General features: G+C 39.5%; 1 protein-coding gene across 1 annotated transcript in view; it reads right to left on the reverse strand.

Annotated features, from left to right (window-relative positions):
- The window catches only part of LOC114647943 (sodium- and chloride-dependent GABA transporter 2-like), a 39,137-nt gene extending 29,071 nt beyond the window's left edge, over window positions 1-10,066 (reverse strand). The window contains exons 1-3 of the mRNA XM_028796652.2: window positions 9,863-10,066; window positions 3,535-3,669; window positions 542-682 (exon numbers count right to left, since the gene is read on the reverse strand). Coding sequence (XP_028652485.2) covers window positions 542-682; window positions 3,535-3,669; window positions 9,863-10,049 — 463 coding nt within the window. The 5' untranslated portion in view covers window positions 10,050-10,066. The remainder of the gene's footprint in view (window positions 1-541; window positions 683-3,534; window positions 3,670-9,862) is intronic.
- Between the last annotated feature and the right edge of the window lie 13,347 nt (window positions 10,067-23,413).

A 23,413-nucleotide genomic window follows, 5' to 3' on the forward strand; every position in this document is an offset into this window, starting at 1 on the left:
TTAAACACATCAAATTATTTATCAGCACTTTGGGGACTATGCCCAATAAATAGATGGCAGCATGGTGGCTCAGGAGTTAGCACAACTGCATCAAAGATACAGAATCCTGCTGCTTGCCTGTTTGACTTTTGCACATTCTTCCCTTGTCTGGCAGGTTTTCCTCTGGGATCACCAGTTGTCCTCCAACATCCCCAAAGACAAACAGTTTTGACTCCAAACTGACCATGTGTGAGTGATTATGGATGTGTGTGTGTGGATGGGCTCTTTAACATACTGGTGTTTTGTCAAGGATTGGTTCCTGCCTAATGTCCAATGCTTCCTGCTCTGAAAGGAATGGCCTCATTTATATGACTTTGAGATCTCTGAGCCAGCCATGACTGTTTTCCTACTCTGAGACGCTTGATAAACATGGCCACAGATTAGTAAGCAAATCCAGCATTCTGAAGTTCTGCTAATCATTGTGCCACTGTGCTACACTGGCCGAGGCCAAAGGCCTCATGGAGACCCTACCCAGCCCAGGTTTGCAGTCACTGTGGCTTACCTGTATTCCAGGTGTTGTTGCAGCTGGCCCAGGGTAACTCTGAGCTGAAACAGTGGAAGAGATAGAAGAGGGCCCATGCCAGGATGATGATATAACTGACATTATTGAATATGATGACAAACTGACTGGCATAGCCAATACCTAGAAATTCAAACACAGAAATTACAGTAAGATTTTGAGGGATTTGTCAAAGTAACATAATAGTTTGGGTTATGAAAAAAGTTTTGTATGTCACTGTGTGTGTAATTGTAACCTGTTACTTTTATTCAGTTACAATTTCTTTAAATAGATCACCTGGCAAGCACATCAATACCTGTGTTTGGCGATTACAAAATCTGTAAAAATTCAATGCATTTTCTTATTTTTAAAAAAATATATATCTCTGAATTTATTGAATTTAACCCCTACTGTTCTGTTAAATTTTTCATCTTTGGAAGCCTTTAGGTCATAAAACTAAGTTGTAATCCATTCACTGAAACATTTTCAGTATTGAATTAAAAGGTCATTGAGGACTGAAATCTACCCTGGCCACATTGGGCACAAAGCAGGTAACAAGACTAGATGGGATGACAGTTGGCATCTGTACTACCCAATGGTAAGGTGCCTCTGTTTTCTCCAGTGCTGATATAACACTGAAGCCTTGGTATTACAGAATATACAGTATAATAACTTAGCTAGGTTGAATGCTGTCTTTTAGTATATGCATCTGTTAAGTAGACAATATGCAATTAGCAAACAATTTCACTTTGTACTTCTGACCAGCATCCGAGTTATTGTCAAACACTACATGCCAAGGGGTACTACAGTCACTAGTGCAAGTTACTGTGACTTGCTGGAGACCAATGTGAAGCCTGCTATTCGATACAAGCGGTGGGGACAGCTGTCTCAAGGAGTCCTTTGGCTGCAAGACAATGCCCACCTGCCCTCCTACACACTGCTAAGAATACCAAGGTTAGTCTGGAGATACTGAAGCTTGAGGTATTGCCACATTCTCCTTATTTGCCAGATTTGGCACTGTGTGATTTCCACCTTTTTGGACCACTAAAAAACATCTGGGTGGTCATCAGTTCAAGACAGATGACGATGTGAAGAAAGCGGTGCATGAGTGGTTGTGAGGACAAGACAAAACCCTTTTATTCTGCTGGAATCCAGGCACCTCAAGGCAGGTGGCACAAGTGCATTGAGAAGGGTGGAGACCACATTGAAAACTGACATAATCAGTTTTGTTAAGGTTTGTTTCATTTTCAAATAAATCCCATTTTCTAACTTTAGCTTCACTCCCCCTCGTATATGTTGATTATGGATTGACTTCACTGTTACATGTTTCTCATTGTAATTCAATTTTTAGTTTTAGTACGTTGTTTCTTTGCCTTTTGTATAATTTTCCCCTTGGAGATTAACAAACTATATCATTTAAAATCACTTTAAAATAATTTTTTCGTATGTAAAATTGGTTTCTCCTTTATGATAAATAATATGCATATATTGGAACTATATAATTTTTGTTGATAGATTGGCTCTTTTGTACTCAATGATTGATTAATGCTTTATATTTTTTATTTGTTCAATATACACAATTGAAGAGCTCAGTTCCAAAATCAGCTAAGTACAAAAGATAAATTTTGGAGATAAATAGGAAAATCTGGGTCTGTAAGCAGATTTTGAAACTAAATCCCTTGTGGTGGATTGCCGGCTTCCTATTCTGGCCCTCACCCCCAGGCCGCCAGGAGGAGCTCTCCCAACAGCATGGACATGCCCCGAGTTCCAGCAGGGCCTCATGGACTATGTAGTTTGTATACACAGCCCTGCTGGATACCTTGGGGACCACTAGGAGTCGCTGTCGGGAAGCCTGTGGACTTATGTGTGCCCTAAAACCTGGAAGTACGTCCTGGTCATGTGAGCAGGAGAGATGACGTGCTTCCAGGTTGAAGATAAGGACTGTTTACCCTGACCCGGAAGGAATAAGGAACTGTGAACTGTTGGACAGGAACACCTCCGGGTCAGGGTGTATAAAGGACTCTGGGAAAGCCCAGACACTGAGCTGAGCTGGGAGGTAGGGTGGCTAAGTGTCTGGGCGAAGGAGGATTTGTGATTATTGTAGAGAGTTGATTTAGTATATGAGTAGTGTGGAGTGGAGGGTGCTTGGTGCACTGTGTTATTATTATAAGAAAATAAAAGAGTCTTGTACTTTCACCTGGTGTTTGGAGTGGTACCTGAGGGTTCAAGAGGTGGACAAAAGCCTCTACTGCTACACCCTAAAACTATAGCGCTACACTGTTGCAATTAGCAGGTTTTGAAGCTCAAACATATTTTTCGGCGCGTGACCAACTGCATGAAAAGTCGCAATCACGTTTTCACTAAATTTTACCAAAAGGTGTAATTAGCAGATTTTGGAACTCACATCTTCAATTGTGTTAATTTTTCTGCTTACTCTTTATTGTAGTATTTGCTGCCTTTTGTCAAGTGCTGCAAGGACAGGCTTCATCTCATCTAAATAGACCCAGCAATTAGAACTTAGTTTGACTAACAAGTGGAAAGTACATTACTAATTATGGAATGTTTTGCTCTCATTTTAGATTAGATTAGAGAATATTTTATTTGTTCTCAAAAGAAAATAAATACTTTATTATTATTAATACAAATAACACATGTAAATATCATGTATATATCTATTAAAGGAGTAGGATGAGGTGAGACCTGCTCAGATCGTACCACAAGTTTCTATTAAAAGGCATTAACATTTGAAAAAGCAGGTCCAGCTTTAATCTACTGCAGAGTGTTTTAGGATGATGTTCAGTACTTTCAGTAATTTAAGCTAAAGAGTGTACTTCCCATTGACAAATGTATAGTTTTGTACACCTACACGAAGATTGTACAATGCACTATACATAAGTGGTTACATGAGCCAAGGCTGTTGTTATGTAATTTGCTTAAACTGAAAGCACAGAGGACCAAGCAGAGAAAGTCAATTGTGAACTGAGCTGGATCTTTACCTTCAAACAAAGGGCAGATCTTCCTCCAGCAGATGATGCCTCCAGCACTTGTGTATTGACCCAAAGCCGTCTCCAGAAGGAACAAAGGAACACCACAAGTCATCAGAAAAAGCAAATAGGGGACTAAAAAGACTCCTGTGTGGAAAACAGAAGGTACAAGTTTATTTTCCTTTTTGCACATTAATTTTCAGTTCACTAATGAAAAATAAATGTAGAAAAAAATCCCAAAATTAAACACAGCACCAGAGGGCTGTTATCTGATTAGGAATCATGTCTCACATACAGTATATAATTAAAACTAAATATAATAATGAACAAAATACAAGGGGAAATAATTAAACTAACATAGGGATTAATGAAGGTGATTCACAAAATTAATACAATTAACTATGAAACAATGATACAAAAACAAAATTAAAAAAGGAAAATAAATACAAAAGAAACCAGGGGCAAGACCAAAGTGGAAACATCACATCAGGTCCTACCTTTGCTTTCTATAGATATCCCTTTTTACTGGTTTACATCTGTGTGTTCTGGAGTTGCAAAGGTGTCAGAGACATTTTTAAATGAAGAACCAGAAGAGTAGACATGAGCCGAAAAATAAACAAGCAAATATTTGTATCCGGAAAGTCAAATAAATCCAATCGTAAAAACAACCCAAAATTGTAGCAACAAAAGGTCTCAAAGAATACCAGTCATAACAATCTGCCCTTGGGACAGATCCTAACCAAAGGTTGCAGTTTGAGACTACAATTCCCAGGACCCTCTGGATCACCACACCACTAGGGAGCTGCTGGGAGAAAGAGATGAGGTGCTGGATTTAAAAGAAAATCATAAAAAGGCAGCAAGGAATTGCATTAATCTTTTGTATTCTTTGTTGCTTCGGGTTGGAATACAATTATGAAAATTCAGAGAATTACAATTTTTCCTGGACTTGTGTTCTGTGTCCTGTGCCTGATTTGTTTGTGTGGTTTTGTTTAACTTTGAAATCGTTGTCAACAGAGCATGCTCCCTCCATTACAAATCATCAACAGAAAGTATCCTCACGGTAGGACAAACACTATTTCTTTCAGAAGACTCTTCACTGGGGACATTTCATTTTTCATCATCATCTGCATCTGGTACTGGACTAAGTTTTGGACTTTATTTGTAAGATTTTAGTGTTTAGAGCGCATTGTCTTGTGGGCTGTTTGGTATCTTGGTTTAACTAATTAGTTACTGCCATGTCCAGATTTATTTAGGTATGTTCTGTGTTCGCATTTTTAGTTTTAATGCCTCTGTTTGTGAGTGTGTTGGGGCCAAGTCAAGTCAAATCATTTCTGGAATCTCTGATTAAAATAAATAAATCACAGTTTAAAACAGTGTGAATTAGAGCCCCTGATGGCCGTGACAAGGTAGACACTGTTATGATCACATCCAACAGAGCAAGTGATCATGTAAAATTTTTAAAGAATTCTATGGTGAAACACACCAGGAAATGGAGACAAAGGAGTCAAAATCAGGCTAGGGTCAGAAAATTTTAACATCAAACTGTTGTGAGCCAAAGTTCCAAACATGGTTTACAGGGTGTAAGGCCTCCAAAATGAGCCCCAAAGACAGTCCAGTTGAAGTGCACATCAAGCCCGTCAGTTCCGCTAACTTCTACATTGAAGGTTTGGGCCTAAATAGGCAAAAAAAAAATAATTGGGAACTGATTTTAAAAGCTTAAAATACAAAGCCTCAGAAATATGTCAAAATGCCATAAAAGGCAAAGGATGACAGGAAACCTCTAGCTTTTGAATAAAAGGGCAAAGAAGAATCTTTATTAAATGAAAATTTAATAACAATAGAAAATTATGACAACATATTAAAAAGGAAACCTAAAAGGGCATCCAAAATAAGCAAGTTCCAACACACTACCTGATGAAAAATCTAAGAAATAAAGCAAGAATAAAATCCAGTAACCAGAAAAAGCAAACAAAGACAATACTTACACACAACTTTCAATAAGAATCTGAGAGAAGCCGTCCGTTTCATCCACCAGAATATAAAGGTGGAGTGTGCTTCCTTCATGTATGACTTAAGGTGGCCCGCCATAAAGCACAAAGTTCATATATGACTTAAAGACTCATTACATAAATACTAAATAATTAATAATAATAAATGACATTACAGAAAAAACATGAAAAATAATTTTAAAAGTATACATTAGAAAGTATGCATAAATTAGGAAATAAACAGAAACACAAAACAATCGTCAAAACAGTTTCACTAAACCAGAATGAGAGTCAGAGGCAGAGAGTAGCAAGAAGCAAAGGCTCAGCTGGTATGTGGAAAAGTAGGCAAAGGAAGAAGAATTGAGAAAGTAAAATGAGGCTAAGAAAGGTGCCATTCAGGTAAGTAAGTAGACCAACAACCCTATGAGACAGTTAAGACTTGAACCCTGTCTAGGATGAACTCTGTAATGGTGTATTGTGAGTCTCCAATACCTTCTGTATTATAATGTCCCGTTTATTTTATGTACTTTGGCGTCCTTGGCATAACTTGGGTTTAGGATCAGTTCAAAGGTGCTCTCTATTGCTCACATTTGGTTAAAGACAAAAATAGGGCTTGATTCCATGTATAAATATCAAAGAGTAAACAGAGCAGCACAGCTTTTTTTGTTTTCTTCTACAAGAGGTATTTACAGCCACATACCTTGGGTCTGTTAATATGTATAATGTAATTAATTATTAACAAGTGTGAATCATTGATGGCTTTGCAGAGTAATATGTGCAGTAGTTTTAAGTCCTGTTCATGGAAGTTTCGGAAGTAGTCGATCAGAAGCACAAATTGTGAATATACCACATGCAATTGAGAACAGGTCATCCACCTGAAGCTAAGCATGTTTGGTTCCGGCCAATGCTTGGATGGGAGACCTTCTAGGAAAAGCTAGGTTTACTGCTGGAAGAGGTATTGGTAAGGCCAGCAGGGGATGTCTACCCTGTGGCCTGAATGTGGATCCCAATGCCCCAGTGCAGCGATGGGCACAATATGCTGTATAAATGGTGCTGTCCTTCGGATGAGATGTCCTGACTCTCTGTGGTCATAAAAGATCCCTGGGTATTCTTTTTGAATAGTAGGGTGTATCCTGATGTCCAGGCTAAATTGCCCTCCACTGCCTAGTCATTCCGCCCCCCTAATCATCTCCTGTCTGTAATTAGCTATCTCTATCACCACTTTACCACCTAACAGCTAATGTGTGGTGCGCGGACTGGTGCATAAAATGTCTGCCGTCGCATCATTCAAGTGGATGCTACACATTAGTGGTGGTTGAAGTGGCTCCCAACTCACTGAAGTACTTTGAGTATTGAGAAAAGCACTACATAAATGTAAAGAATTATTATTATTGTTATTACTAATAACAATGCGGTGGGCTGGCACCCTGCCCAGGGTTGTTTCCTGCCTTGTGCCCTGTGTTGGCTGGGATTGGCTCCAGCAGACCCCCGTGACCCTGTAGTTTGGATATAGTGGGTTGGATAATGGATGGATGGATGGATGGATGGATTAATAACAAATTCTGCAAAGTAGAGTCTGGCTGCATTTTGTGCCATGTGCTAACAGTTTATTAAACTTTTTCTGAGCTGAATAACCTTTAGCTTCTCTCACCATTTGCGTTTGATGAAAGTGAACAGATACAATATTGCAGCGCTAATGTGAATGTAAAAGGCACTTAAGTGTGCAGTCCAATGCAAAATACTCAAAGACTAGCATAAGAAAATAAGAGAATCTAATGTTGAGGATTTTTGTCAGGGTTCAAAAGTTTGAAAACGATCATCCACTTTAGACTTGTTTATTAAATTAAATTAAATTTTAATTTTCACACTATTCTTTTATGGCTTTTTCCTCATACTTAGGTTTTACTTCTGTCATTTGATTATTGAATAACACGACCATTTACGCAGTCCAATGCCCTTGAATGTTCACACTTTTAAGCATTGTTTAAAATGATATCTATGTATAATTATTTAGTGGAAATATAAGGTTTCTTTTTATTCATTTGTAAGTTATTATACATTTTATGACCTTTTTTCTATTTGTGTTTTTTCTCTAGTTTTTTTCTACTGCTTATCTCCACAACCATTTCCCATTTAAAACGTTTTTGTTTTCAGTCGACTAGATTACTGTAATGCACTCCTCTCAGGAATACCCAAAAAAAGACATAAATCGTTTGCAACGAGTGCAGAATGCAGCTGCTAGAATCCTAACAAGGAAAAGAAAATCCGAGCACATCTCTCCAGTTTTGATGTCACTACACTGGTTACCTGTGTCATTCAAGATTGACTTTAAAATTTTGCTTATGGTTTATAAAGCCTTAAATAATCTCGCCCCATCTTATATATCAGAATATCTGACATTTTATATTCCAAATCGTAACCTCAGATCCTCAACTGAGTGTCTCCTTAGAATTCCGAGAGCAAAACTTAAAAGAAGTGGTGAGGCGGCCTTCTGCTGTTATGCACCTAAAATCTGGAATAGCCTACCAATAGAAATTTTCCAGGCTAATACAGTGGAGCACTTCAAAAAACTGCTGAAAAAACATTATTTTAACATGGCCTTCTCATAATTTCACTGTAATTTAATCCTGATACTCTGTATATCCAATTCATTATAATAACTATCCATGGTAGCTCTAAAATCTGTACTAACCCCTATTCTCTCTTCTGTTTCTTTTTCCGGTGTCCTTTTGTTGGTGGCTTTTGCCACCACCATCTACTCAAAGCACCATGATGTTCCAACAGTGAAAAATTAAAAGCCAGATGTCTGCATGTCCATCATCATCAAGTCCTTCCATGAGAACCCTAGACATAAGAGGACTATTTCATTTATGTTAGGTAGAATGCCCAGAGGGGACTGGGCGGTCTCGTGGCTTGGAACCCCTGCAGATTTTATTTTTTTTCTCCAGCCGTCTGGAGATTTTTTTTTTTGTTTTTTCTGTCCACCCTGGCGATTAGACCTTACTCTTTTTTTATGTTAACTAATATTGTCTTATTTTAATTTCTTATGTTGTCATATTTTTTTTTTTATTTACTGTTCTTCATTATGTAAAGCACTTTGAGCTACTTTTTTGTATGAAAATGTGCTATACAAATAAATGTTATTATCCATCCATCCATTTTCCAACCCGCTGAATCCAAACACAGGGTCACGGGGGTCTGCTGGAGCCAATCCCAGCCAACACAGGAACCAATCCCAGGCAGGGTGCAAACCCACCACAAGACACACACAGACACACCCACACACCAAGTATACACTAGGGCCAATTTAGAATCACCAATCCACCATGTCTTTGGACTGTGGGAGGAAACCGGAGCGCCCAGAGGAAACCCACGCAGACACCATGCAAACTCCATGCAGGGAGGGCCCGGGAAGCGAACCCGGGTCCCCAGGTCTCCCAACTGCGAGGCAGCAGTGCTACCCACTGTGCCACCGTGCCGTCCACTGTTATTATTATTAGAATAATGCTATACATTATAACAGACACCCCATCATAGTGTGTAGTGCTGCAACCTTTTTGCTCCAGTATTTAATTTAAATACCATCTGGTTTATCTTGGCTCCAGATAGTGGTGGTGTGTTTCATGTTGGTAGGGAATGCAAGTAGAAATTTCCCTGTACTCTGTACACTTGACAATATTGCTGCTACTACTACTACTCCCGTCTCTATGTCTCCTCTGTCAAAGTCGTGACCCTTCTTTAGCTCCTAAAGGGGCCAAGTTAAATATTACACTGGTGACAGAGTTTGTGAGCACATAAAAAGTTTTGGACCCTTTTTGCTTTTCTAAAGCTCACTTCTTGCATCTTCCACTCGTTCCTTGGTTCCACCAATCTCAATTTTTTTGAGAATGCTTTGGAAAGCTATGATATCAATGACTGCAGCACACAGGATTTCCCTCCCACAAACCCAAATCTCCTTCATTTTGTATTGTGTTCTTTCTAAATCTTATATCCCTGCTTTTTTCCCACCTTCCGAAGACTGCATGTTATAGGTTTATAGGATCATTATTGTCACACATGCAAGTTACAGTAATATTCTTACTTATGTGTGCCATTATGTTACTTAGTAATAAATTGACTTTAGGTGGGTGTGTGTGATTGAGCCCTGCCATTGGCTGATGCCCTATCCAAAGCTGAATCCTGCCTTCGTTCCAGGATGGACTCCAACCCCCTGTAACCCTGAATTGAATTAAGCAGACTGGAAAATGTTATACTGTACTATCTTCTCTGAAAATGTCATTTATTAAACAGCTTAAGGGAATAGAAGAAAAGGGACCTTTGGTCTTTGGTTAGCTAACACACTATCCTCTCACCTCCTCCATTTTTGTAACAGAGATAAGGGAATCTCCAGACATTTCCAAGCCCAACAATTTCTCCAGCGACAGACAGGAAATATTCTGCTTTTTTTGACCACTGGCTTCTCTTGACTATCCTCTTATCTGGCATGGTGTCCTGCTCCATGAGCTGGAACTGAGCTTCTTCCAAGACACCATTTTCCATGTTTTTGCTCTGTAAGATGAGAAATCACAAAAACAGAGGAATAATTTAAACACTTACAAGCATCCATATTGATATTTTGTTACTATACATGAATGGTAAAAGTAAGCCACACTAAAAAATATAGAAGTGAACCGAGCTAAATAAAAAAACACAGGGAGGGATTGTGACTAAAATCCCATCCACACAAGCATGCATGTTTCTCCTTTTTCACCTTTTGGCCACATTCCCCTGGTGTTTCTTAACCCCTGAAAATGGAAACTTTAGAAAAAGCTCTCCAAAGCTGGGTATTTTTGAAAGCTGCAGCTCAGCATTGCAGTTTGGATGACTGAAAATGTAGATCTTTGAAAACACACACTCCAATCGTGCTCTGATTTATTCATTCTCATTATATGGTACCACCCTAATTAGATTCTGCCCATTACATATCCTGGACTATATTGAGAGGACTCACAGTGCACAGCTTGATGGCAGCTGTGATCTGCCCCGGGAACTGAGAAGGATGGCTGTGAGGTTTCTGTGGGCACATAAGGAGGCATTTGTTAGAGGAATCTGTGAGCAAGTGATACCCCATCTATGGTCTAGTGACCCACATACTGCTCACAGAGTAATGGAAGCATTATGCTCACCTGAATCTGTTCTTCTGAAAGTTGCAGTCAGGGCAGGTGATGGAATGGTCTTTATGTCTACCATTGACCGCATCCTGGCACTGAGGGTTCTCATTGAGAGCAAATGTGAATATCGGCAGAGATTCTTTGCAGGCTTTGTCAATTTTCGTAAAGCGTTTGATTCAGTTGATCAAGATGCCCTGTGGGACATCCTGAGATTTTGTGGGATCCCCCCAAAAGTTGCTGGATATCATGGCCAGCCTGTACACTGGTACTCTGTGTGTTGTTGGTTTTTTCCCAGTTGATTCTAGGGTTTGTCAGGTGTGTGTTCTTGTTCAGTGCTTGCATGATCTGTTGAAGAAGAAAGATTCACTGTTCTTACAAATGACGCTGCAGTTGTGACCACTGGGCTAGCTACTATGAGCAGCTGTTTAAAGCTTTTCCTTATTTGATGATGCTGTGATCTTTGCGGAGTCAATAGAGACTCTGATGGGGGCTTTCCAGAGACTGAGTGAGAAGTCTGAGAGTCTGGGCTTGCAAGTGTCCTGGATAAAAACCAAAATACAGGCCTTTAATGTTGTTTTGGGTATAGCTATCAGCAGTGGGTCTGTTTGCAGAGAGAGTGTCAACCACATTAAGAGGTTTGCTTACCTAGGCAGTGATAGTCTCTGGTGACTCTTCCTATAAAGTTAGTAGATGGATTAGGAGGACATATGGAGTCATGAAGTCCCTTGAAAGCGGTGCATGACACTTCTGATATCTTTGCAAAAGGACAAAGGTCCAAGTCTTTAGAGTCCTGGTACTACCTGTTTTACTACCTGAGATGAATACTGGACTCCTTCGGTACTATATTTCTTTGGGTACTGATGGTTTGACTTTGTGTCAAACGAGAAGTTGCTCATGGAGTCCTGAATGAGGCACATTACATGCATTGTGAGGTAGTGTCAATTATGGCATTACAGCTACGTGGTGTCATTTCCCAGGGGGTGGGGTGGGGATCCAACTCGCAGGATCCTCATTGTTGAGGACCTGAGCAACTGGACAAGGTCAAGGGTATGTCCATCTAACAACTGGCTACAGTAATAGATCATCAATTCTAGAGGGTGGGACTGGGATCCTGAGCCGTTTCATCTTGTGGTGAGTGCGGCAATGTGCTGTACCCAATGCATACTCCCCAATCGGACCAGACCTGACCTATTACATTGTATCAGTTGCCTTGTTTAACTTATAATGCCATTACTCTTAATAAAAATTCCACCTTGTTGTCAATTCAAACAAAACAATTTATTTTTATTTTTTGTACTTGCCATTTCTGATCTCAGTGTGTAAATCTAAGCTGCAAATTAATATCTAGCATGTTTTGACACTTCCTCTTAAAGTTTCTCCCAATGTGCACATGCTCAATGTAAGTGACTGTCTATGACATACGCGTTTTCAGCCATTCTAGTGTGGGTGGAGATACTTTTGTAAATGCTAGTGTGTACAGAAATTGTTTTTGTTCAACATAAAAACGTAGTAGTGTGGAAATAGCCTAAATCTGCCAGAATGTACTAGCTGTCTGTTTCTTCTAGTATTGGGAAACTTATGACTTGGAAGAAGACCTTTGACCCCAACCTGCCTCCACTCACCGGAAGTGAAACAGTATCCACCAGAGTTGTTTTAAGACTTGATTGAGGAAACACACCACTGGACTCACTAAAGCACATTTACCACTGTGACTGGTGATGGGATTACTGTATCATTGTTGGAATGGTAAAGGGGGAGTTTTCTACTGTAATCCAATCCTATATACAGTACAGTGTTGAATGAATGATGTTTATATATATATATATATATGTACAGTATGGTCTTATATGTATTATATCCATCCATCCATCCATTTTCCAACCCGCTGAATCTGAATACAGGGTCACGGGGGTCTGCTGGAGCCAATCCCAGCCAACACAGGGCACAAGGCAGGAACCAATCCCGGGCAGGGTGCCAACCCACCGCAGTATGTATTATATATATATATATATATATATATATATATATATATATATATATATATATATATATATATATATATATATAGTGGGTGGCACAGGTAAACAGGAAATTTTCAATTGACAGAAAAAAATCACAAACAGTGAGATCTGGGAATCTTGTAGGCCATGGAATGTCACCATTGTGTGAAATCACGCACCTTCCAAACAATCGTCGATTGTTGGGCAGTATGCAAAATGGCTCCACCTGGGGACTTCTTTATAAAAGTTGAACCTGTTTCTTGAAAATTACGCACCCACGTTATAATCACATGAGCAGACGAGACACGATGATGACTTCCTAACTGGTAAAGACGCTGAAATTCCCTTTGCACAGCAGTCACACTATCACCATTCTTATAATAGGCTTTCACAGTGAACAATTGTTGCACACCACACCACTGCTCCATTATAACTAATGGCATGGGCTTCTAAACAAAGTTCAATTGGTACCAAACACCCAAACACCTATTTCTAAGATTTCCCATTTCCCTGTGTCACCCTGTGTATAATTTTATATATATACTAGACATTAAGCCCGTTACAATAATGGGCGCTAGAACAGTAGTGCATAAACATTCATAGGAACAGTCTATATTAAATGGCAAGGGACCTTAATATTTTTGCAAGAAGCCTAAAGTAAAATAATAATAAAAATAAAATAGAAATGTATATGACAATACAGTAATTATAATTAATATTATATTTATCCTCTCCTCTGTGGCTGTTGATTGATGTGTTGTGTCTGTTTGAAGATCTCTTATTCTGCCTCTCTTTATTTTAACTTGTTGCTGACGCAGTGATTTTCGATCATCCGCAGTAAGACTTGCTCTCTTAGCTCTGTGTGTTTTGGCATTTTTCTGATGCTCATTTTCCTCTTTTAATAATAATAATAATAATACATTTTATTTATATAGCGCCTTTCCCATGCTCAAGGCACTTACAGAATATAATAAAGAACGGCAGTTCTTTAGCATTTTTCTGACACTCATCGATCTATTTGCTCGCATTTTTCTTTGTCTTTGAGCCTTTCTTTTGTTGATGTTTACTTGCTGAGCTGACCGTTCTTCCAGGAGATGTTGCTTATATAGGATTTGATTGTCTGTGTCTTTTGTCCTATTTGACGTGTCCTTTTTTTTGGGTGGCATGTTGTTAGTAGTAGGCTTGTACGTCCATAATATTTTCTCTTACAGTAATACTGGCTTGTATGTGGCTGTAATATGCGTTACTGTATTGTGTGCCTTTAATTTTCTCTGACAGTAATACTGGCTTTGATGTCCGTAATATGCGTTTAATTTTCTGTCACAACAGTGGGCAATCAGCAGAGTCTCCCCAGCAACTGATGTAATGTGTGGCGTGCAGCTGATAATCATGCCTGTGCCGTCTCTCCAGCAAGTACTGTGCAGTTCCCCAGCAAGTATTTTAATCTGTGCTGGCGTGCAGCTGATTATTGTATGTGTGGCGTCTCCCCAGCAACGGATTTTATGTGCACGAAAATAAATCTACTTTTAAAAGTTATCCTATTGTAATATCATAGAAATTTGTATATTTAGGAAAACCCCTTCAACGACTGACACTTTACACTTTACCGGGCCAAGCTTCTTAACTGCAAATCTGACATCCTCAGTGTGAACACTTGCACAACAACAAACACTAATCCCAACTCTTTGGGGAAGCTGGTCTCCACGTTTCAGTACCCGATTGGATTTTTCGTGCGTTATGTTTTAGGTCTTACCTCATTTACCGAAATCCGATTGGATTGGCCGCGCGATATTTTATAGGTCCCGCCCTCTCTGTCTTGTGTGACACATCAGGCGGCCTTTGAAGCATCTGCTAGAGGCCGGTGACTCTGCCACTCATTCCGCCATTCCCTGTACTTTCGCCTTGTACGTAATATGCATTGAAGAGTGCCCCGCGCATGCGCACTTCACCAGAAGACACACACATACGGACACATGGACGCACACAGGGGTTTTATTAAAGAGGATATATATATATATATATATAGAACATATATACTGTATATATAGAGAGGGTACATATATATATAGAGAGAGTACATATATATATATATATATATATATATATATATATATAGAGAGAGAGAGAGAGAGAGAGAGAGAGAGAGAGAGAGTACTAGAAAGGATGGCAAACATGGGCTAGTGTCCTAAGATTCCTTACCAAGGAGGCCAAGCTACTAATTTGGCAAGAAGGAAGGCAAGGTGTTCCTCTCCTCAATCAGGAGACTGACAGAAGGTACCAATAGCATATTGGAGACGCTGGCATCCCGGAAGCACTCAGTCTAGGATCCTTAACGGGCCGGAGAACCAGTATGCTGGAACGACAGAGGGAGAAAACTTATGTGAACTATTTGCTCTTCCTGAGACCATAGATTGCAGCATTCCTGCACTTTGGTACCCATATGTCCTATGGACAATGCCCTGCTACAAGAAGTACTTTTGGGTCTTGTATTAGAGGAACATCTCTTCCTCACTCAGATTGAGTTGGAGTCTAAAGAGGAGCTGGACAACATTTGCCTGGGAGTAGTGGAGGAATGAATGACAGAGTGAAAGAAAAAGGGAGAGAGTCAGAGGGAGAGAAGAGAAAAAGATCATTTGTACTTTATACAACATGTGAGAAGCCCTTCTGTAAGGTATTGTGGTTATTAAATCTTGTATTTGAACCTGGGAATTGTCTCATATACTAGCATATTTATATGCTAGTAGCAATTTAAGCTTGCATTCTGCAAGCCATTTACTTTCTCTCATGGAATGGATAATCCAGATAGTACATATAGCAATAGAGAAAACTGTTGAATATTAATGACAGACTTATGAAGCAGAGTAATAACATTAATTCTTAGCAGTAGCAAGTCAGACATGTTAACTAATAAAGAAGAATGCAGGATAGTTACAGATGTTCTGATGTCCTAAGAGACGTTAGTAATGTAAATCATTTTATATTACAGAATACAGAAGACGGAAATGGAAAATTCAAAGAAGTCCAATGAACTCCAGAGGGCATATCCAAAAGTGTTAGGTCATTTTACAGTCACTATAAGCCTTACCGGCTCATCTCTGGAACATGGAAGAAAACCAAAGTATCTGAAGGAAGATTTATGGGGAGAGAGAGTTTTGCAGACTCCAGACAAGTAGTGATTGCCCTGGCAGGCAGAAATATGTATTGCAACTGCGCTAATTACTCAGCCACCATGTTGACCTGTTTTACAAAAATTACAATCTAGTACAGTAGAGAAAAGCCAAGCAAAATGACACCTTTTATTGGCTAACTAAAACGATTACAATATGCAACTCAGGGGCCTGAGTTGCCTCGAAAGCTTGCATATTGTAATCTTTTTAGTTAGCCAATAAAAGGTGTCATTTTGCTTGGCTTTTCTCTACATTTACAATGGCTAACATGGTACAACACCCTAGTACTACAAATCTAGTACAGTATAATTATTAGCTAAAATTTTCAAAGCAGTTAATTAAACATGACAGTAATGTCAATGGATCACTCTCACCATTCAGCCGTAATATAAAGATTAAAAAAGGCCTCAGAATATATGAAGCAAAACTAATTATACTATTCATGAAACTAAAATAATACTGAATGGTCATAATAATTAGTCTGAGCGTCTATAAAAGTAAAAACATTAAAAGAATGAAGAACTTTCATCTTACTGTAAGTGGGGAATAGAGCTCTCAGGATGGTGTCACTCTCAGTTTCTGCCGTGAGAGAGGTCCACTCAGCAGTTCCAAAAAGGTTTTCCTGACCCAAAAGCTTCCTTTAAGGGTAGCTTTCCATTCATTTGTCAGAAAGTTACAGATCCTTGGGCATTTCATGGATATGCTGCTCCTGATAGCAAATGTTTTATCTGATTAACATCTTCTAACAGAAAACTACTGCCCCTCAAGGATTTCATAGATAAGCTACACATGAATGCTTATCTTATGTCAAACGTTAAACACTAGGCTGCTAGCTATTAAATACAAATAAAGTTTAACCTGCCAAATGACCGCAGTGCCAGCTTATAAAGCAACCTGTGCCTTTTTGACCTGGGGAATCTGCACTCAACTAGGTATGTGAGAAAAGGGAAACATCTAAAATATGTTAAACAAAATCGCATGTGGCAAATTCTAAGGAAGATGACCTGGGCGAAGCTTTTAAGTGTGGAGACAGTTGAGGAGTAGTGGAACGGGTTTAAAACCATTTTACATATAATGCATGACAAGAACATTCCTAAGTTTGGAATTAGTAGGAAACTAAAAAAAACTCTGCAGTGGTTCAAAAAAGAGCTGAAAAGAAGCTGCAAAGGAAAAAAATACAGCTCTATAAGGCATATACAACTAATAAGTACAAAGTGAATCACAGGGCATATGACAACATGAGGGCAACCATTAAGAAGGGTATTAGGGAGGCTAAAAGACAGTTAGAGAGGAATACAGTAGATAAGGTGAAAGACAACCCTAAGAGATTCTTTCTGTATTTTAGTAGTAAAAGAACAGTCAAGAAGGAGGTGAAGTGCATCAGGAATAGTCAAGGAGAATTAAAATATACAGACAGTGAAATAGCAGATGCTCTACACTCCCATTTTTCTGAGGTCTTCACATGTGAGGAACTGAATAACCTCCCGCTGGTAAATGGAACTACTAAGGAGGTACTGAAGGAGTTGGAAAGTGTAGAAAGGGGAAGCTTTGCTCAGATTAAATAGGCTGAAATCAAACAAATCACCAGGACCAGATAATATTTACCTTTGGATTCTTCAGAAGGCTAGAGAGTACATATATAAACTCTTGACACATATTTTTAGGAAGTCACTGTACAATGGAGAAATTCTGAAAGGACTGGAAACCAGCAGATATTGTCCTGTTATATAAAAAGGGTGACCGGGCAAATCCAACCAAACTACAGGCCAGTAAGCTTAACGTGTATCACAGGTAAATTAATGGAAGGAATTATTAAGGATATGTTTGACCAGCACATGGCAAGTACAGGAGTTTTCTGAACAGTTAGCATGGGTTCAGAAGAGGGAGGTCATATTTTACTAACATGCCGAAATTCTATGAGGAGGCAACAAAAGGATACGATCAAAGTGAAGCATATGTTATTATTTTGTTTATTATTAATAAATAATGTTTATTATTTATTGTGAATTTCCCATTGGGATTAATAAAGTATCTATCTATCTATCTATCTATCTATCTATCTATCTATCTATCTATCTATCTATCTATCTATCTATCTATCTATCTATCTATCTATCTATCTATCTATCTATCTATCTATCTATCTTGACTTTCAGAAAGCATTTGATAAGGTGCCACATGAGATGTTAGGCTTCAAATTAAAAGAAGTGAGAGTTTAGGGTGATGTTTTTAGATGGGTGCAAAACTGGCTCAGACACAGAAAGCAGAGGCTTATTTTGTGAGGAACCTTATCAGAATTGGCTGACGTTAAAGATGTTCCACTGGGGTCAGTGATAGGGCAGCTGGTATTTTTAATATATATAAATGATTTGGATAGGAATATAAGTAAAAAACTGGTTAAGTTTGTAGATGATACCCAGCTAGGGTACAGAGGGACATGGACAGCATACAGGATTGGGCAGGTTTGTAGCAGATTAAATTTAATCTAAGTAAATGTGAAGTATTACACATAGGAAGTAAAAATGTTAGGTTTGAATACACAATGGGAGGTCTGAAAATTGAAAATACAACTTATGAGAAGGATTTAGGAATCATAGTGAACTTGGCACTATCAACTGCCAGACAGTGTTCAGATGATATTAAGAAGGCAAACAGAATGTCAGGTTATATAGTGCCCTGATGTGCAGAGTACAAGTTCAAGGAGACATTGCTCAAGGTTTATAATACATTGTTGAGGCTTCATATGAAGTACTGTGTGCAGTTTTGGTCTCCAGGTTACAAAAAGCAGAGCTGGAAAAAGTCCAGTGAAGAGCGACAAGGCTGATGGCAGGGCTACAGGGGATGAATTACAAAGAAAGATCAAAAGAGCTAAGTGTTTTCAGTTCTAGCAAAAGAAGATTAATGGAAGACATGATTGAAATGTTTAAAAATATGAAAAGAATTAGTGAATTGGATCGAGAATGTTATTTTAAAATGAGGTCATCAAGAACACAGGGACATAGTTAAGGGTAAATTTGGCACAAACATTAGGAATTTTTTCTTTACAGAGAAAACCATAGACATATGGAATAAGTCACCTAGTAGTGTGGTAGACAGTAGGACTTCAGGGACTTTCAAGACTCGACTTGAAGTTATTTTAGAAGAATTAAGTGGATAGGACTGAGAAGCTTTGTTGGCCTGAATGACCTGTTCTTGTCTAGATTGGTCTGTTCTAATGTTCTAAAAGATGTACTTAGGGCCATTGTAACAACAATATTAACATTCTATCATCATTTATCCACACCATGCATCCCCTCAGATCAACCCCTATTGATGTGTGAGGAGTCACTTAGCACCACGGTTTTCAAACTTTTTTGAACAAGTACCACTCCGCGAGGACCAGTAAACTGAAGTACCACTGTCAATGAATCGTTAATTTACGCCCGTGTTATTTTGAAGAAAAAGTCACTATAATCACTATAATGACTATAATTATGACGTTAAAGTGATATTAAACTAATTAAGGAAATGGGTGCCCGCGCTAATAAAAGCCGGCTTGGAGTCTTCCACGCATTTACAGTAGTATACTTATACTATATATAATTATATGCAACATATTGGCATTCTAGCAACATCGATTCGTGGAAAATAAAGGACCACACGAGTACCACTTGGCATGACTTGAAGTACCACCAGTGGTACGCGTACCACAGTTTGAAAACCGTGGACTTAGCAGTCTGAAAAATTCTCTTTAGTCCGGCTTTCTACAGTTTGGACAAAAATGACAACTCTCTGGGCAGTTGATGGATTAACACTTATGAATGCCAATCATCTGAGCAACTTTGACTTTTAACAGTAAACAACACCCCTTCGAGTTGCAGTCTAATCACTGTCTGCTTAGAGTTGGCAAGTTCACCCCATATCTTGTTGCTCCTGATGTGTGGTATTCACTGGTGTCTATAATTTCTTAAGTATGTGGATGCTGTTGGGAACAGCCTTGACACAGACAGGTAGACATGGTTTAATCACCCAACACACATTTATTTACACTATGTACAATACAGACACAACCCCAGTGCCACAGCACCAATCAACCCAAAGTCCAGGCCCTTCACAATGCCTCTCTTTCTTCAGGACGCCTCCACTCCTCTCCTCTTCTCTGAGCTCTGTCTTTCTCCTCTCCCGACTCCAGCCATCGAATGCAGGGAGGCGGCCCCTTTTATACACACCCGGATGTGCTCCAGGTGCATCACGATTAACTTCTGCCGGCACTCCCCAGTGGGGCGGAAGTACCGGCTGCGCACCCGGAAGCACTCCGGGTGTCCCTGGTCTTCTTCCCCCCAGCACTTCCGGGTGTGGCGAAAGTGCTGAGGGCCAGGGCTCCATAGGCATTGGGGCGCCCCTTGGCGGTGACCATGGGTCCCTATAGGGTTGAGCTTCAAAGCTCTGTTCCTGTGGTCCTCAAAGCCACCAGGGCGGTCGCCCTTACTGACCTTCATTCCACTCCTCTGTAGAGGAGATCTCCACCTCTCCAGGGTCTCCTCAACCTGCTCCCTACTCGCTACAGATCACAAGGTCATGAACAAACATCATAGTCTACTGGGACTCCTGTCTAATCTTGTCTGCCAACCTGTCCATCACCATTGCAAATTAGAAAGGGCTCAGAGCCGATCCCTATTGTAATTCCACCTCCATGTTGAATGCATCCGCCACTCCTACCACAGACCTCACCAGTGTCACACTTCCCTCGTACATATCCTGTACTACTCTTACATACTTCTCTGCCATTCCCGACTTCCTCATACAATATCACAACTCCTCTTGAGACACCCTGTCATAATGATTTCTCCAGGTCCACAAAGACACAATGCAACTCATTCTGGCCTTCTCTGTACTTCTCCATCAACACCCACAGAGCAAACATCGTATCTGTGATGCACTTTCCTAGCATTAAATCATACTGCTGCTAACTAATCATGGACACGTCTCCCCCTTCTGCTTCTCATTTTTTGGGCCAACAGTAGCCCAATTTCCACTAGCACCCTGTTGGCTAACAGTACTGGTGACGGCAGTTGTTAACCCGAGCCTCGACCAATCTGGTATGGAAATCTGTATTGTTGTCCGCATGATGATCTGCAAAATTTTACACCCGATGCCCTTCTTGATGTAACCCTCCCCATTTATCCAGGCTTGGGACTAGCATGAAGAAAGACACTGGTTTGTGCATCCCCTGTGCCTGGGCTGGAATGATGATGTTATTAATATGGCTGGGTTTTAAATTTGTTTCAGTCTTATTTAAGAAGTAGAAAATTCATTGTGAGTTCTGGTGATTGTACTTCAGAGACCCATGATATTGCATATGGTGTACCACAATGATCTATTCTGGGCCCCCTGCTTTTTAGAGTCCACATGCTTCTACAAGGTCAGATTATTTCAAAGCGCAAGGTGGACTACCACAGCTACGCAGATGACACACAGCTGTATTTATCGATAACGCCTGATGACCCTGATGCTCTTGGGTCTCTGATCCAATGTCTTAGCAGTATTTGCGATTGGATGAGTAAAAACATTCTCAAACTAAATAAGGAAAAACCAGAAATCTAAATGATTGGCAAACATGGATATAGCAGGGGCATTTGAAATAAACTTGATCACGTAGTCTTAAAAGTCATGGCAGAGATAAAGAATTTAGCAGTAATCATAGACCCTGACCTAAACTTTAAATCGCATATTAACCAGATCACTAGTTCTGCATTTTTTCATTTAAGGAACATAGTAAAAGTTAGGCCTCTTATTAATTTACAAAATGTTGAAAAATTAGTCCAAGCTTTTCTTTTAAGTTGACTAGATTACTGTAATTCACTCCTGAAAAGACTACTTAAGAAAGATATCAATCAATTAGTTCAGAATGCAGCAGTGGTAGAAAAGTATATACTTAAAGTTGATGATTTGCTTATTTTCAAAGAGAATCATAAGCATATCTTATATTTAAACATTTACGTGTTGAAGTGTGTGTATGTGTCTGTCTGGCCGGCCCAGAAGTGTGAGGCAACAATTGTGAGGCTACAGCATGAAGCTCAAAGAGCCGGAAAAGTGGCCCCAAGTTAACACAGAAGAAAGAAGGCTACAGCATGAAGCTGAAAGAAAGCGACTCTGTCGCCAAAGTGAAACCACTGAGGAAAGACAAACAAGAGAGAAACTTGCTTAGCCGCTGATAGACAAGGACAGCGAACACGTCCACAAAACAAAATCGCTGACTCTGCATTTCAATTTTTTTTGATGATTTCAATAGTTTCTAGGAGCCCAGGCTTTTTACAGCGCAGGCTTACACAGCTAGTATGAAAATAAGTATCCTAATACATGCTAGTACTGTAAGGGTTAAACCATAAGAAGCACTCACCTGAATATTTTGTTAGTTTTCTCTTTGCAGCTGCAAACCACAAATATCTTGCTGCTAAGCTTAAAAAAACTTTAGTGTAGGATACTGTGTACTTTGAGAAGGCTAAGCAGATTGTTTTAGAAATGCAGCTGCTTAAAACTTCAACCTTGACAGATGCATGGACGTCAAGTAACTTTCATTTGAGCAGTATGGTATCTTATATGTGGGTCCTCTTGGTTTCGACTTAAGTTGTGCTAATTGCTCATTTCACTTGATTTGAGTCCATGTACAGTACGCATCATGCAATAAAGCTTGATTCTGCTGCTTTCCTGAGAACTCTATGTGCCTTCTTGAGAAAAGCTGGGGATGCCATGACATATGCCACAACATAATCTTGGTGACCACCCGACGTGATAGAAGAAGGCTGGGACGAGGGTCTGGGAACACGCACAAACGGTGGCCACCTGAAAACAGCGTAAGTGATACTTTTATGCTGTGAAAATGTTTGTGTTGGTTCTACCGAGATCTTGCACCTCCAACAGAGAAGTGGCCTTTCTAAAAAAGAACAGTATAGAACGGAACGGAGAAAACGATGGGCATGAAGAATTAAAGTAAAGCCGGCTGTGCTGTAGTGAATTGTATTTGCTGCTGTGAAATCACGTGACTGACTGAGTGTGAGTGTGTGTTTGCGTCTTTTAGAGTTTGAGCTGGTGGCTGGCGGCTACCCCCTTGAATTGAAGGGCAAGGGTCTGACACAGGCCAGGCCAAATTCCTATGGATAAATGCTCTATTGTGATTACAGTGGAGGGTTGGACGGTATCCTTCAATAAGGGCGCGTAAATAAAGGCGAGCTTCAAAAGGGCGACCTCAATTGGGCGCAGCGAATAAAGGCAAATGCAACAAAATTATTACAGAAAATTTATTAGATAAAGGCAATGATTGAACGTATAAAAAGGCAAAAACAAGAATATTAAAACATCCAATTAATTAATGCATGAACTTCTAACGAACTATTTCTGGAACAAATTTGTGAAGAAAATTTATTAGATAAAGGCAATGATTGAACATATAAAATGGCGAAAGCAAGAATATTAAAACATCCAATTAATTAATGCATGAACTTCTAACGAACTATTTCTGGAACAAATTTGTGAAGAAAATTTATTAGATAAAGGCAATGATTGAACGTATAAAAAGGCGAAAGCAAGAATATTAAAACATCCAATTA

Source organism: Erpetoichthys calabaricus, chromosome 3 (genome assembly GCF_900747795.2).
Source record: "Erpetoichthys calabaricus chromosome 3, fErpCal1.3, whole genome shotgun sequence".
NCBI classification, from domain to species: domain Eukaryota; kingdom Metazoa; phylum Chordata; class Cladistia; order Polypteriformes; family Polypteridae; genus Erpetoichthys; species Erpetoichthys calabaricus.